Below are 17,531 nucleotides of genomic sequence, written 5' to 3'. Positions count from 1 at the left end.
TATCAACGAGGTTCGACTGTAAGAGAGTACAAACTAAACTTGCAGAATGTGAATTAGGCTCCAGCCAGGAAACTAAAAAGGAAGTTTGCATACACTGCAGTAGAACCTCATTCATATGCTAATCGGGAAAATGAGCGATTCGAACTAGCGTATTTACTTGCATAATGATCACACTTTTAAAAAAAATGATGCAAATTTAGGAGTGTGATCATTACGCAAAATAAATTTTCTGCGTAAAAAAAAATTCATCTTGTGTTTACTGTGGGATGACAATAGGTCAACAAACAAGGCGGCTGACGCGGTAACAGTTCGGGACCTCAAAACAAAAATAGTTGACGACGGAGCAAGCCTGAACGCACCGAACGCAATTTTTTTTTTTCTTTTCATGAGCACATTACGTGCATTGAAAGTTCCTACCGTATCAGTAATGAATAATATTGTTAATATCGGCAAGTTTGCGGGAATAACGTAGCCATGTCCACTTTGACGGGACAGAAACAGAGATGGGTGTGCTCAGCTGCCAGTGACAGAAACACATGGTGGCATGCTGCGAGAACAGCGGCATTAGTCCTCACTACAATCTTAATGCGGCATGTTTCCGCTAAGTATGAGCGAATGTATTAGCTGTGTTACAAGTGCTGGCGTATGAATAGGGTACACTTCTAACATACCGATGTAAATGTGGCTACTGTCATTACCTTTTACGATTTGTAGCGTGCTCACGAGTGCAAAAAGGAATCGAAAGGCGCCTTTCTTTTGTTGTTGTTGCTGTTTACCACAACAATTATAATACCTACAAATAATAAAACCAAGGCAAGTTTTGTTGTAGATATCTTTTTTATTGGAAGCGCAGAAAGTGATGAAACGAATTAAATTGGGCATCTGCTTAAGAGTCTGTTTGGCGCGTGCAGATCGCTCGGTAAATCTTGAAGAGTCGTTCGCGTAGCATTCGACAGATCGTAAGCCCAATCATCATCAGCTAGACTTGGCACGCGACATACCACTGCGGCAAGTTCGGGGTGAGATCATTACGTGGGAAAGAAAAAAATCGAATTTCGATGACAAAATTCAGGGGTGCAATCATTATGCAAGTAAATTCGGTAACTCAAAAAATTTGACAGACTCAACTATTTTTGACATCTACATAATGTGAAGCGTCGCTCGGATCGTTGCGGCACGAGACACCGACGCGTTTCGAGCTGATGGTGCTCCGGTGGCCTAAGATGTGCTTTGTTGTTTTCCTATTGCGTGTTGTTTTAAGAGGGCAGCAGGAAACCGAAACGAAATCGAGCTGGTGGACGACGCCAGATGCCCCCGAAGCGAAACGTGATGCCCACACTGCACTGGCTGCAGCAGGGAACAGCGGCACGTTTGGAAATAACGCCTACTAAAAGCATGCAGTATGCTAACGATGGCACTATGAACCACGCCTGTAAAACAGATAAGTGAAGATGCTTATCACAATAAGTTTGGTGGCAACAGCTGTGAATGCGGCAGTGACATGACCCAGGCGGAGATTTCCTGGTACATACCGGAATAAGAAACTGTGCACGTCATCGTTCTCACGCGAGACAGGCGGCTATATACTGTTCTTGATTGCGCGCCTCGCGCCTTTTCTTGTTCAAATGGGATCTAGCAGGCGGAAAACGTATACGATCACAGTCTGCAGCAGGAAACGGCGGCAAGTTTTGGTTATCGCCTATTAAACGTGTGTGCTGCATTTCCAACGGCACCACGCGTTGTGAAACAGATAGGCAAAGATGCTTATCACAAATAAGATTGGCGATGATAGCTGTGAATGCCGCTTGCAACTGACCCAAGAGAAGATTTGTGGGTAACGCAATGAGAAACTGATTCCAAGCCGGCGTTTTCACATAAGACATGCGGGTGAGTATCGCGGTGAAGCTGCCGCTGTAGGCAGCTATATACTGTTCTCGATCGCACGTGCCTCACGCATTTTTTTGTTTACATGGAATCTAGAAACAGAAAACATATCATACAATCGCAGTTTGGCAACGTAGTGAACGTTGGTGCCAAAAAATCATGTTTTCCGGGAACATATGAACCGGTAAAAAATTTGCATAACTCTATTGGGTCATTTGTGGTGTTCTCAATTGCTAACGTTGGCGCCGGGAAAACGTACGTAACGGGAATGTATTAATAAGGTTCTACTGTATTTTGTTTCTGTATGTGTTGAAATACATTTGTCATCATCTCACTTAGCATACACAAGAAATTAACTACTTTACCACTCGGCTGTTACGAAATATTGGCTTACAGTAGTCACTCATTATAACGAAGTCAGCAGGATGGCAAAAAAATCTGTTATAAGCGGTAATTCGATATAAGCAACCACCTGAGAAAAGCTAAAGGTGGAAAGCTTTAATTGCACCACAACTGCGAGGAAGTCAAAATACAATATATTCAGTAAAGCAAAACTTTATTCCGGTGCAATAAAGGCAGTGAGCTTTGGCTGTTTCAAGTTCTTATTGGGCACGAGCAACCACTGCTCTAATTTAACCAAGCCTTGCACGAGGCCATGGCCGACGCCCAAGCATTCAACCTTATTTCGCAGCAGGCGTAGGTCCTCCCGCACCTGTACCATAGTTAGCACTTGACGTGGCTTTTAGTCCGCCGGCTCTTCATCCTCGTCGAGGCCACCAACACAGTCAATTAGTATCTCCGCATCCGTCACTGGGCGACAAACAGGAGCAGCAGCGCCAGCCAATGCGAATGTCTCAAAGTCGCCTTCTACCTCTTGGCCAGCAATTTTATGAACAGCCTCGTACAGATTGCTGCATGTCCGGTCATCATCAGGCTGGTCATCATCGCAGACGACAGCGCAGCTATGCCGGCGTGCCCACAGCAGTTGGCGACCTTCAAAGGTGCGAGTTCTTTTCATGAAAAGTTCAGGAAATGGATTGCACCAAGCAAATCAATGTTGCAACCTATTGCCAGCGTCATACGCTGTGGGCATGCATTACAAAAGAGCCTTGCGGTACAGCTTACGGGTGGTCTCAATTATGCCCTGATCCATCGGGTGCAATACTGCAGTTGTGATTGCAGGCAAAAATTCCGCAGAGATCGCCTTGAGGTTGTCGATCTTCCCGTGGCTCGTACAATTGTCAATTATGAAATGCACTTGCCGATTCTTTGCGTCGAACCATCTAACCAGAAGGCACGTAGTCTTCAAAAATAGCAGCAGTCATCCATGCTCGCTTGTTACTTCTGTAGATGCATTTCTTGGGAATAGTTACTGTTACATTTCGGAAGCACTGCGGCTTCTCCGCCTTCCACAGTATCAACAAGGAAAGCTTGCCCTCGCCTGCTGTATTGGTACCAAACAGCACCGTGACACAGTCCTTGCTCTGTCTCCCTCTGGATGAAGATCTGCCAGCGGTAGTAAACGTGAAATTCGGTAGCATCTTGTAGAAAAATGCAGCCTCATCCAGGTTGTAGATGTCGTTGTCTCCATACTTTTCAAGCAGAGCTTGCAGCCGGTGTTGTCGCCGTACGTCTACAATGTCACGGTTCCCGGCTGCACTTTCGCCAACGATCGACTTCGAGGTCACACCATGTCATTTCTTGAACCGCTCAAGCCAGCCATTGCTGCACTTGAAATCTTTATTGCCCATTTGGAGGGCGAGTGCTTTGGCTTTTGCAGTAAGCGCAGGTCCATGTACGGTGAGATTCGCACTCTTGCCATTCTTCAGCATCTGTAGAAGTGCACCTTCCACTTCAGGGTATTTCGAATCACGATTCCTCTTTCTCTTTGCCAAGAAGCTCTCTTCAAAGCCATCCAGCACAGCTAGCTTCCTTGTTTTTCAATATTTTCAATACAGTTGATAAAGTAGATGGCGGTAAGCCGAATTTCTTCGCGATGTCGGTTTTCCGCCGGCCGTCTTTTCCCCTTGTTTTATCAATAGAACTTTCTGCTCCAAAGTCAGATACTTTTGCCCGGAGACTGACGGAGCCATTTATCCCTGCAGACCACAAAAACACACACAAGACACACACGATGAAGAACTCCGAATAAAACATATTCGCATGGCCAGCCGCACGGAGCCATCGGTGCCAAAATGACTGAACAGGGTGTGCGACGCAGAGGGCAGAAGCTCCAAAATGGCATCAGGGCATCTCGCTTTCCTCGTCAGTGCGAACTGATGATGGCGACGGTTCCAATGGCGGGCTTGGCATCGGCTTCCCATGTAGTGGAAAAAAGGCGATCGGAGTTGTGGAGACCAAGAAGCAGGAACTGCAGAAGGGCACCCATTTGTGGAAGACTGTGCTCAGGAGGGCAGGCAGGGAAGAGGGCAGCTTTGGAGAAGCAGTGATGTCAAAACTGGCAGTGAGGAGGCGAGGAGTTAACATGAAGGCTAGTGAGAGGTGTGACGGGCATCCACACTGCTTGCAGACTGGACAGCGAATGAGGAGGGGAAGGCAGTGGCCGCTTTTTTTTTTTCGGAGGTGACGGAAGACTACGAGCGAATCGCGCTGGAATGCGCCACAAATGCCGCAGCTCGAGTCTGAGGTTGTGTTTGCTGTGCCCAAAAAACGGTTAGCCACTCATTGTGGCCACGCAGCGCAATCATGAAAACTGAACGGTTTTGCAGTAGGGGCTCTGCATGATCACTGGGCAATTTTTTTCCGAGGTGTGCAGCCGTGAAGTTTGCAAAACGAGAGTTTTGGCACACCGTTGTCAACAACACTGTGTTAACTCTATTGTTCGAGTGTCGGTGTTCATGCACCATTGCGTCCGCACCATTGACAAATGTCTGGGAACAAAATTCAATGACCCTACTACGCATTCAGACAGTATATCGAAAGTCAGATGGCGCAAATCAAGCATGACTGGCTTAAGAAAATCGCCGGCAAAATGCCAGCTAGCATTGACCCACCATGCTGACAGCCTTACTCGCCACTGTCAACGCTTGGATTTTTCGTGTTTTGGCAAGTATTCGGTCGATTTGCACCATTAAAAGTGCAATGAAGCTAGGGACAATGTTTTATTGCGGTGCAGGCTGATTATGGCGAGTAGCGAGCAAATTTCTAGACCGGTTTCCGCGAAGTCATCTTCCCGATTTGTTAACGTAGCTCTGTGCGTCGGACATGGCACTCATAACAGAGAGACACTTCTCTTGTGCTTTTCAGCACGTTTCAGCACCAGAAGCGTTCTTAAGAGCTGTAAAACTTTGCTCATCGAGCGCACCCCATGGAATGCTACGGCGCAAATCTGCCCGCTGTCTTTCGGCCACTTTTTGGCATCCAAGAGACCACGGTTTTCTAGCATTGCAAAGTATCAGGAAAACATTATTTTTGTGTGAATTCTATCACGGCGGACACCTGCGATGCGATTGCAACTAAGATTTATGGTTTGGGCATGCTGCACCATATAATTTCACAGCTTCCGTTCGCTCCGCGGTTAACAGTGGGAGCACTCTATACTCGCTTGGTACTCGTTACTAGGTGGTCATCGGTTGTGGGTTTGGTATTATTGTGGCCTGTTCTGTGCCTGCATGAGACTAATTCATCGGCGGTATTAATTTGGCATTGCATGTGCAAAAGGATTGCCACCGCTCGGCGGCAGCAAAGCCTCCACTCACCACTTCGCTCTAAATGGGTCAAGCTCTTCGTGCGCTTCCAAGTAATGTGGCTTAAAATGCATGCATTTGGGTTGGGACCGGAAGTAATTTCGAGTAAAGCAATTTCATTATAACGAGGGATTACTGTACTTTCAAATATTCAAAAATACAGAATAGTTCCTTGTCAAATACGAATATGAGTAGTTAGCGTGTAGTATTCTATTCGTATTCGAAAGTTTATATATTCACCCACCCCACACTTCTCCGGAAATAATTAGGCTGCAATTTATGGATACAGCCGTTAAACAAACAATAGACAGTATTCTGGTATAGAGAAATTTCAATCAAAAGACAAAGTACCAAAGGGCAATGTAGTTAACATTATGCAGTTAACAAACTCGTGCATATACTATATATGTAGCCAGTGAGTTAAACTACAGCGGCTACCCACCTTGATGCCGCCATCTTTCTTGTTCCCCAGAGGCTTGGTGAGGGACCGACTAAGTGGAGTACCCGAACTCAGGCGGTTGCCACTGGTGGGTGTCTTGAAGCCACCTGTTGGCACACGGCTGGGAATACCCCTCAAAGGACCTGTGAAAACACCGGCACTTTGGAGTTATATGCTGCCCCTTTAAGAGACACTAATGAGCAACATTAAATGGCATCTTCAGATGGTAGTTTTAGAGCACTCCCAAAAGGCTGACATTGCTCGGATGGTCAAAAAGGGGCACTCCGGCTACATTCAGATTCGCGCTTGCACTTGGGAAGAAGGAGTTCTACTCTATTCTTAGCGATGATGATTATCATTGGCAACTATTATTATAGGCATGCGCGCTGGCCATGTTACCAGCCAAAACTGTTCACTCTTCTTCATTCAAGGAAGGGTGTTCTGGTCACAATAAACTTCCCTCTTCAATACAGAGCCAGGGAACTTCATGAATTAATTTAATCCCGAAAACCGTATGAACCTTGATAACATCACTGATATTCTACATCACTGATATTCTACAGCAATCACAGTGTTTGCACAATTTTGATCTATCCTCAATTTCAATGCAGCAATGCGCACCAGACCTAAGCAGAGTACCCTCTACAATAACTTTCATTGGCACTACAGTGACAGTTTGCTTTTACCAGTCATGCACAAACGTCCTGCTTACAGCATAAAAAAGGCAGACAATGCATTTAAATTTCCCCTCTTTTTAGCCAAAAAATGGAACCCTTTCTATCAAGTGGTACTGCTTTTCTCCTGAGGCCATCATAATGCCAAACACAACATTTCTTTGAAGCTTCTGTTTCAACACGGGGGAAGTGCAGCTGAAAGGCCAACTTTTGCACCGACATGCCGATTTTAACTGAATGTGGCAGGTTGCTGTCTCTTGATGTCATTAGAAAAAATACTAGATTTCCTTACTCTTTCACAAATGGACAAAAAGTTATGCATGTTCCCATTAGCAAATGAGTGCGTCACTTTAGGAAAACTATTATTTCAAAAATGATAAAGATAGATAAAATTTTTCTAAATAAACATTTTCCGGATGCCCTATATTACAAGACAGCAACAGCCGCTCACTTGCTTGAAAGCTGCGTCACTTGAAAAACAAGTTTGTTTTTGTTGTTACTGTCATCCAGAAATCTTTCCTGACAGAAGCAATTTAGAAACTCAAGAGTTCCATGACTTTGTTCCACACAAATCTCCAGCCTAAAAAAAAAACAATTTGTAAACAGTTTTCTTCATTGAAGTTTCGAAACAATAGTTTTCCAAAAAGTGTGAATTGGCCAAAAAATGCTAAAGGAGAAAAACTGATTCAATGATTTCTAAACAAGCCATTTTATTCTCTGGGGAACGGTGCTGAATCAAATGCCGCTGCTACACAGGTTAAGCTTTTTCCTTCAACTAGATGCTGCTCGGTATCAATTGCTTTTCTTTTGGGATGCTTTTTCGGGTGCCAAGGCTTTTCCGCATCGAAGACTTCATGGTGAGTATAATTTACCACAGAGCTGACATCCTGCCGATCACAATAAACTAGCAGAAAGATATGGAGCAATACGAGATGACCAGTGCTGATGATAACGAAAACAAGGCTGGGCACAAAACCCTGTGGGCGCATGGAGTGCAGTATGGAGTAAAGAGATCAGCATTTTGTGCACACTTCTGACACAACATGACACCTATCTACATCTATTAATGCAGAGCTTAACAAGCTTCAGGATTATCTACTTGTTAGAATGCTCATGCTCCGTGCAACAGACCAAGGTTTGAATCTTAGCTGGGCCAACATTTTTCCACGTTACCAAGTTTTGAAAAGCTAGTAAGGAGATGTACAGAGCACTGTATTTGCTGTAATATCTAGAGTCTTACTTGAATCATTCAGGTTCTTTGTAAGCCCTCGACACCTAATTGGCACAGATGAAGATGATGTGTTCCGCTTGGCATTGGACAAGGCATCTTGCGCTGAAATAAAGAACATAACACGTCAGAAAAAACAATAATTGCAATACCGAACCAGTTGTTATGGCCCCAAGAATCAGCGAAGTGCTACCATTAGCACACTTCCCACTCCAAGTCTGAGATGACATTTGATATGACAAGAACATTCGGTTCCCATGTTTCTATGTATATCCAAAATAAAAGATAAACAAACATTTTGTCGACTCTGTGACAAAAGCTACAACTGCTTTGTGATTCAAGTATTGTCAGGTGGTGGTGTCGTTGAATAACACAGTTGCAATACTGTGAAAGACAAAACTAACTTTTATTGGACGAACGCCCACAAAAACAGGCTACACTTATAGCACAACGATAGAAGCGAACACGGTCGGCGATCGTCGAAAATCTGATCAGCGGGTCAAGCGCGTCGGCTTTTATACAACAGTGGTCGAATGTTCCAGACTAATCGTTGGGACCCGCGCGGCTTCCACAAAGTCCTACACCATTCGCGTCAGGCGATGAAATCAGATAACACAAGATTCGGCGACAACAGACAGTGGATAGAAGCATCGATAACGTTCCAGAAACTTCGGATACATGCAGGCGCGTCCCGAAGTGTGCGATAACATTTGTTAGGCGGCGAAACGTGGTCGCCCAATAAAGATAAGTACACGTGTCAATATATAAATTCAAATTTCACCGTAACAAAGTTGCATCTGGTTCGAAAATACCTTCATTATATCTGTTACTCATTATGAGAATATATTTATTATACATTGGAATCAGCAAGACACATTTTAAGTTTATCTCATTATACTGAGGTTATAACAAGAGCAGGCAGCTAAAATGCAACACAACACCTTGCAGGGACAAGATGGCAAGAAACCAATTCTGCCGATCACTTCTACCCAAGGCAGAACTCTTGGGTAGACCGTAAGAACAAAAAATGTACGAAGAGACTTCCTACTGGTGTTAGCACAGGTGCATAACCAGTTAAATACCAAAAGCATGAAACGCAAAAAAAAAGAAAAGGTGCTGTTCATTCTAAAAGCCCATTTGTTTCTGCAGAACTCTTAACACAGTCGACTTTTCCTGTGTACGTACTACCATCACAAAATTTATAGGCATGTTGGATTTGGTCAAATACTGATAAATAAAGGAGTGCTGCACTTGGCCATTTTTTCGACCGCTTCTTCTAATTCAACCGACCAAATAATCAGATCAATTCTGTCAGTTCTGTCAAGAATGAAGTAACGGAAGTCGACTGTGTTGGGCATAGCCAAACCCCTCCAAGACTTGGTGCGGCTACAGAGATCTTGGAGGCCATGTGTTAGGCAATCTACCTACAGCATCCCCTTTCAGAAGGGCTGCAGCAGATTCAGCGCAGTCAGCACTGTGCTGAACTAAGGTCTGACTTCAAGTTCGTTAGTAAGGCAACATGTTGGAACAAAATAGTGCAATAGACGGGGAATGGCGAGTAGCACTCGGTGTGTCTGTTTGCTACTCGCTGTGTCCCATCTGTTGCACTGTTTCGCTCAAAGACAGTGCAATAAAATTCCTTTAGCTGTGGGACTAGAAAGGAAATGCTAAAATCACATTATGACTTCATCACAATGATGCTGATTCAGTTGCCGAGCACTAAGGAAAGTGAGAATGAATTGCCTGCATTTCCAATAAGGGTGTCCTCAGGCACATCTAGTTTTGCTGAAATGTCTGCTATAAAGCCTTTCATCATTGGAGAAAGCATTTACTGTATGCTAGCTCAGAAATGTTCAGTATGTACTTCCCATTAGCCACATATGTGGCAGTCAATGGCAAGTCAACTCTGCAGGAGCCTGCAAGATGGAGGAACGTACATGAAAGGGAAAGTTGTAGCTTCGTGCTACAGTACGGCAGTTGACAATTTTGAATTTTTCCTTTCATGTACAGCAGTTAAACATAGATAGCACCCATACCACGTTTAGAAAACCTTACACAGGTTAAAAAACAAGGCAGAGGCTCACACTTCTGGAGCAGCTCGGCCCGGAGGGCAGCTGACTTGGGCTTGCGCTTCAGCGCAAAGTGCTTCACGGGCTGCGGAAGTTGGCCAACCAACGCAGTCAGGGCATGTTTGTTGAGGTAGAGGCACTCCAGAGGAAGGATGTTCTTGTCAGCATGCTTTTTCACTGGAAATAGAACATAGAAAGTTTGGTATTTTACTGTGTGCATAAAAGTCACTTTCTGCAAGGCAAATTGTAATCAACTATATGTCCTAAAGTAAGTGATCTCATGTAAACTGTGCATCCACTACAAATTGCTGCACTGCTTTAATGGTCACAAATGTACTAATCCAGTCCAATTAACATAACCGGTGATACTCTGCATTCACGTGTATTGTTAGGAAGCATCATTTGGAACTGCAAATGACATTAAAGAAAGGTACTGCCATGCTTCTACACATGGTTGGCTTCTGACAATTTTTTCGGCCACTACAGAGCGACTGCATCATGCAAAGTAACACAGGCTGCTAAAATTTACTAACAGCACAGTGTGCTCACAGACAGCCTGGCTAGGACTATTCTAAACCACATGTTAATAATGGTCTCAATACTTTCAGTACCTGGTGCATTATGTCTTCCCGACAGTCATCCCTGTACAAAAAACATCCTCATTGACAGTCTTGACTGTCTCCCCTTCACGAATGCCCTCTGATTCACAATTACCAGACACACTCTTCTCAGAGAAGCTAGAGTATGAATAAAATGAAGGCCTTACTTGAATTACGTAACCTCAGAATGAAATAACACTGTTTCCAGTCTTGCATAGGCCATGCAGGTTCTGTACATAGGCACAACATGTAAAGAAAGAGACATGTGCCACAAACCATTCCTTTTTAAAGACATCAAAACAAGAAGCTCGAACTTCCTCACTCCCTGCCTACAGTACCCTCAGAGTCCACAAACTCGTAGACTAAGCAGAAGCATAAAAAAAAAGAAACTATTTTACAATACATGGACGCTGTAAAACCTAGAAGTGTACAAGAACAGAAAGCTGTCCAAGTTATCTTGGTATGATTGTTTAAAAAGAACAGTTCAAAACTTCAGAAAGGAGACAAGGAACGTACACAATACAGGCACTGCCTAATAAGAGTAAATTCATTCCCACTGACACTTGTTTAAATAAATAAAAAAAGAACAGAGCAGCATGTGATGCTTCAATTGCCAATTAGTCAAACTGAAGAAATCAAAATCGTACACGAGGCTACAGGCATTTTTGGAGCAATGCAGATGGTTTGCCTGCACAAGCATGTACAAACTTGTCTACATAAAATGCTTACGCCATTTTATGGCATTTTATCTTTATGCCAGTAAAGAAAAGTGGTGGCATTAAATTAAAGGCTGAACAGCAACCACAATTTTGGCAATACAGACAGAGGTTCAATGGAGGGCCAATAATTACAGACCACCTGAATTCAACCCATCTCTCATGAATGCTTCAGCCAGACTGGTAAAGGTAACATTACCATGCAAGAAGTAAATGTAATACACAACCCCAATGTGACATTAAACATCTGCCGGCATGTTGAGCCCCTTCCAAGCCTGGAGGAGCTGGGTTCGCCCACAGGTTTCCGGTAAAAATGGCCAGAGATGAAGCTCAGCTCGTCAGCAATACCTTGCATATTCTATCAATGCTGTGGACGAGCCTAGCTTTTTCTCAGTACTTAGTCAAGCTTTTGGTAGATGAAAGCACACAAACCATGGGACAGCACAAGCAGAAGTGAATTTATTATTTCTGGGAAAGTAAATGATGTTGGCCATTTTTTTTTAAATATTTTTTTAGACATTTCTGGTTTGAACTCGGGATGGCAGCATGGCATAGAAAGGGTTAACATAACATCTACCTGGCTTCCTTTTACCATTGTAAAATATTTACAATTGTACTGTAAAATAGTTTCTTTTTTTATGCTTCTGCTTAGTCTACAAGTTTGTGGACTCTGGGGATACTGTAGGCAGGGAGTGAGGAAGCTTGAGCTTCTTGTTTTGATGTCTTCAAAAAGGAATGGTTTGCGGCACATGTCTTTTTCTTTACATGTTGTGTCTATGTAGAGAACCTGCATGCCTATGTAAGACTGGAAGCAGAGAATCATGTTCTGCAACTGCTAAGCAGTGTGTCTGTAACAGCACCGCACAGCACAAAAGAAGACACAAATAGAACTGATAGTAGTATGCACATGTAAAATTAAAACACTGCAAGAATACCGAACAGCTGCGACGCTCAACTAAATGCCCATTAAACCAGGCACTGAACAGCTAAAGTGGAGCAGACTAGCGGGCATTGAAATATCGTTTGTGCGCTAGGTCGTTCCAGTATTCAAAGCAGGTAACAAAGACTCCCCCTTAAACTGCCGCCCCATTTCGTTAATTAGTGTTCCTTGCAAAATCACGGAACATGTCATATACTCGCATATCATGAACTTTTTAGACTCGGCAAACTTCTTTCATCCTTTTCAACATGGTTTTCGTAAAGGGCTTTCATGTGAAACACAACTAGCTATCTTCCTTAATGATCTCCATGGTAATCTTGATAACAACGTTCAAACCGATGCCATCTTTCTAGACTACTCTAAAGATTTTGACACAGTGCCTCATAACCACTTGCTAATAAAATTATCCAGATTGAACTTGGATCCTCTTGTAGTACAATGGATAAAAGAATGCCTTACTAATCGTTCCCAGATCATCCTTGTCAATAATGTCTCCTCCGAACCGCTCCCTGTCACTTGAGGTGTCCCTAAAGGCTCAGTCTTAAGACCGCTTCTTTTCCCAATATACATTAACAATCTTCCGCTGCATGTATCTTGTCCTATTCGTATGTTCGCTGATGACTGTTTGATTTATTGTACTGTGACTAACATCTCTGACCAAGCATCTCTCCAGAATGACCTTAATAACGTGCACGACTGGTGCAACCGCTGGCAAATGACCTTGAACCCTAACAAGTGCAAATTTATTTAGATTTCCCGCTGTCGTAATCCTTATATGTCTACTTACACAATTGCAAATGTCCCAGTAGAATCAGTTTTAGCCTGTAAGTACTGAGGCGTAACCCTGTCCCACGACCTTCCCTGGAATGCGCATGCGACTAACGTAATTTCGTCAGCGAACAAGACCCTTGGGTTCATGAGGCGTCATCTTCGTCATGCTCCACAGCATGTCAAACTAGATACTTGCATACAAATCATTTGTCAGACCCCAACTGGAATAGGCTGCCGCCATCTGGAACCCTCATCAAACATATATCATCAATGCACTCGAGTCAGTTCAGAATCGTGCGACTAGGTTCATCCATTCTTCAAATTTATATAACATCAGCATTTCACACTTAAAGGCACAATCTAGCTTGGCATCTCTTGCTTTTCGTCGTCGCATCACCATGCTCTCTCTTTATCACAAATTTTTTTTACAGCTCACTAAGCCGCCCGCCTTACGTCACGCCATCATCTTACGTTACAGCGCACCAGCCATCAACTCCAAGTTTCTCGTCCTCGAACACGAACTGTCCCTTTTCAATCATCATTTTTTCCTCGAGCTGCCCAGGACTGGAACGACCTACCCTTTAATGTCGCTGCCATCACATGTCATTCACGATTTCTAGAAACTGTTGAAACTTGTATTTCAATGTAACACCTGCCTTTTCGTGTGTCCACATGTTAACCACCCCTTATGTAATACCCCAAATGGGGTCTTTAAGGTAATAAAATGAAATGAAAGGAGTACATCTATCAGCTGCTATTTACAAATAAACAACCATACGACCTAGCGGGCAGCTGTCCATGTTACCGGTCATTACAACGCCAGCGACATGTGCGCAAACGAACATCAATTTTTCAAAGTGCAGAAGGTAAAATGTGAACACATTGTACGAAGTTAGCGCGCGCAAACCATTCAGCGCTGCACCACAATAACTCACGCCAAGTTCGCTACCGCCTATTTCGCGCCTACTCCAATACACAAGCAGCTCAGAATTTGTGAGCACTGCAAGGCTACATCCTGCCAAGTGAAGATGCACATAATAAATACCATACATAATGCGTTAAGTGAACTCCACTATCATAGTCATAATTTCATGTTTGAGAAATCGACACCAACAATGGATTCCAATCTAAAATAAGACATCATGTCCTTTTTCTGCAAGAAACAGCACCAAACATGGTTTAAAGACCTGTTAGTGTTTTATGCACTTTACAGAAAAAGCTCAGAGAAGTTGGACGCACCCAGCTTTCGGAGGTCATTACAGAGGTCGACAAAGACACCAGAGTTCTCTTCGATGTTGAAGTTCAGTGTCCCACTGCCGGGAAATGACCTCAGTAGCTCGGCGAGCATGCTGACCCACTGGTCGCTGTCAGCGGACGCCACCTCCAGAATGTCCTCTAGTTCGGCCTTCCACTGGTGTTGCACAGGGGCAAGAGGAGAAGAAGACACAGGGGATGATGATGGGACAACAGAAAATGCCAGCTTATACTGAAAGGTGGATTTACAGTGGCATAAAACACCAGCCTGCATATGGAATGAACTGTAATGCCGCTATATGTCAGCATAACCCTCAAGATACATTCTGTCCTCGCACCTTCCTTAATCCAGACATTCGCATTGCCCAAGGTGCCTCTATTCAGTGCCTCATTAGGCTATGTCGCATGCAAAAACAAGCAACATTTAAAAAAAGCACTCACTACAAACACATCTCAAAAACTTGCAGGAGAATTTAAGCCATAAAAACTTATCTTTTAAGGTTGAGATGGCTTCTGTTGTTTTTAAACATTCAACATAACACCACCTCGACATGGTGAACTACATAGCTTAGTCTACAAACAAACAAGATCAAACTTCACTTTAGTGTCACTTAACTCCTACATTAACAGTGCAGTGAAGAAATGTCAACAAGTATTAAAGTGACAGCAAACATGTGATTTAGGTTCCAGGTTGTTTGAATGACCTGAAATGCTACAAGTACAAGAAAAAGTTACGAAAGGAGGTTGTCAAACATGCCCTCTCCTTGCAAATGCCAAATTCAGCAATCAATGTTTAGGGTCCTTACACAAAAATGAATCCCGACAAATGGTCAAGAGTTTGTAAAAGTCCTGTCAGATTTATTTTTCCTTCCTATGCATGAACTTCTATAATAGAAGTACTAAGGCAATGTAGACTGCATTCCACCCAGTTAAATTTACCCTTTCAACATGAGACTTATCTTTAAAATCGGCATTTTGCGCCTCTTCACTTTTACAATGCAATTACGTTGTTGCGACACATAAATGCTTTAAATATTCCCATCCTCTTAAATTAATAAATGACTAGAATACCACTTATCAGCAAACATAAACACAGGATTCCTTGTCACATAATGAAATGCAAGCCATAGTGTAAGCTTAAAAAGAGTGCTTGCTTTTTGATCCCTGTCACACATTGCCTCTCATATGCTTTACACGTGCCCAAGTCTTTGTCTGACAGAACTGGAATATTGAAATACCAACGAACCAAGGAACCCATTTGTTCTTGCATCAAAGCAGTGCTGTACTTCTTTCATTGATCACCTGAAGTTAGCAAGTAGAGAAGAGGGATATCTACAATCCTAATGGCAACACAAAATATACAAGAGTCGACTGATCTTGTAATGCAGCACTTTGTGTGCTGCTTTTCAAAAATGTTTGAACAAAAAAATGTTTCCAAGTTCTGCAAGGCAGTGGATTACTTTCGCATGTATGCACCAGAACCCCGATTTAAATAACAATAAAGCAACAAAGAAAAAAAGAATAGAAAGCAAAGCGCTAGAATGGAGATTTTTTTATCTAGCATGGTGAAGAGTGGTTGAAAAAACATGTGAATCTAATAGCAGAGAAACATGTACTGCAACTGCTAAACACTGTGCCAGTAACGGCGCCGCACAGCACAAAAGAAGACACAAATAGAACTCATAGTAGTATGCACACGTAAAATTAAAACACTTCGAGAATACCGAACAGCTGCGACGCTCAACTAAACGCCTATTAAGACACATACCGTGAACGGTAGTTTACCAGGCACTGCACAGCTAAAGTGGAGCAGACTAGCAGGCATTGAAATATCGTTCGTGCGCGTAATGAGTACATCTATCAGCTGCTATTTACAAATACACAACCGTACGACCTAGCGGGCGGCTTTCCACGTTACCGGTCATTACAACGCCACCGACATGCACGCAAACGAACATCAATTTTTCAATGTGCAGCAGGCAAAATGTGAACACATCGTACGAAGTTAGCGCGCGCGAACCATTCGGCGCTGCGCCACGATAACTCGCGCCAAGTTCGCTACCGCCTATTCCGCGCCTACTATGGAAATGAGGGCTTGGCAACAACTACGGACGCAAAACACAGCGGAAAAACACCAGCCGTGTGTTTTGATCGAGACTGCACGGGTTCAAACAAACAATAAAGTCAAACGGAAACATGTGCAAAGACAGCTATGACGTACTCGAGCAGACTCTACGTAAGTGGCTATCGCAGCGTTCAGCGGCACCGCAAGCCGCCGCGCTAGTCCTGTGATACCTTCCAGCTGGTGTGTTTACCAAACAGCGAACGCTCTCCTAAGCAGGTCGCAGCTGTCCGCGTATCGCTTCCTATAATCACGATGCGTGCCGTAGATCAACACAGATAGCACGGAGAACAATCTGAACGCAAGTAAGTCTCTCGCAGACGCTAAAATAAGACGAAATAACTAATGACACTCTCGTCTTACCTCTTCGACATTGCGTCGCGGTATGTGCAGGAAGGAGAGTAGCAGTTTTAGCTTAACCTGAGACTGTAGGTCAATGAAACACTCTCTAATGTTTTTTAACACATCCTGGTTTAGCTGGGAACAGATGGAATAGCCAGACCACAGATCGTTACTCGTTCCGAGCTTATTATGTAGCCACAGCGACGTGTCGCTGTCGCGCACGTACGCCATCTTGAATCGAACAATTTTTCGGGCGCCATTTTGAGAAACTGGTAGCCTCAAACCGGGCTTCGCCGCGTGATCTCCGCTTTTGGCCGCTTCTACTTTCATGTCGCTTGAAATATTGTGCTTTCGGTTTTGTTTATGCGTCCTACTTCTTTCTCAGTTGTATTGCTGTCTGCTGCGAATGTCCACACAGACGGCGTTCAGTGGTCACCCCAACAGGTGCGACAGCTCTCGCAGCTCCCTTGGTGTGACAGTGAATGTGATGTAGTAGCGGAAGGAGGGAGAATTAAATGTGGAAGCGGGCCTTCGTTGCGCTGTGACTTGCTCGCCGGCCGTAGGATGGTAATGATACACTAAAACAGGTCATGAAGTGATATAGAAACACTCTATTTTTATTGAGCACTGTCCGCGTTCAAAACAACATGGCAGAACTGGTGACAGCATCTCGGAGGCCATGCTTTTGGCGTACTGTGATGGCTTCTCTACAGGCGAGGGCAACGGCCGCACAGCCGCACTGCACTGTTCACGAGCAATACGCATGCATTTCGCCACGTTCCTTCC

The 17,531-nt window shown here is 43.8% G+C and overlaps 2 protein-coding genes across 7 annotated transcripts in view; one reads left to right on the top strand and one right to left on the bottom strand.

Moving 5' to 3' along the window:
• LOC142579569 (negative elongation factor A-like) overlaps window positions 1-16,996 on the bottom strand; it is a 66,448-nt gene extending 49,452 nt beyond the window's left edge. Inside the window, exons 1-5 of one of the 4 annotated variants that reach the window (XM_075689919.1) lie at window positions 16,767-16,996; window positions 14,267-14,438; window positions 10,017-10,178; window positions 7,945-8,037; window positions 6,034-6,173 (exon numbers count right to left, since the gene is read on the bottom strand). In XM_075689919.1, the coding sequence (XP_075546034.1) occupies window positions 6,034-6,173; window positions 7,945-8,037; window positions 10,017-10,178; window positions 14,267-14,438; window positions 16,767-16,976 (777 nt within the window). In that variant the 5' untranslated portion in view covers window positions 16,977-16,996. Of the gene's footprint in view, window positions 1-6,033; window positions 6,174-7,944; window positions 8,038-10,016; window positions 10,179-14,266; window positions 14,439-16,049; window positions 16,444-16,502; window positions 16,527-16,766 lie in introns of those variants that run through there. The other 3 variants (XM_075689922.1, XM_075689920.1, XM_075689921.1) reach the window with 3 other exon arrangements.
• The window catches only part of LOC142579572 (uncharacterized), a 146,274-nt gene continuing 145,285 nt past the window's right edge, over window positions 16,543-17,531 (top strand). The window contains exon 1 of one of the 3 annotated variants that reach the window (XM_075689925.1): window positions 16,543-16,708. The gene's annotated coding sequence lies outside the window, so the exon portion shown is untranslated. The remainder of the gene's footprint in view (window positions 16,709-17,531) is intronic. The other 2 variants (XR_012827419.1, XR_012827418.1) reach the window with 2 other exon arrangements.

This window comes from Dermacentor variabilis, chromosome 4 (assembly GCF_050947875.1).
Source record: "Dermacentor variabilis isolate Ectoservices chromosome 4, ASM5094787v1, whole genome shotgun sequence".
Taxonomy (NCBI): Eukaryota; Metazoa; Arthropoda; class Arachnida; order Ixodida; family Ixodidae; genus Dermacentor; species Dermacentor variabilis.
This window is presented reverse-complemented; position numbering and strand designations above follow the sequence as displayed.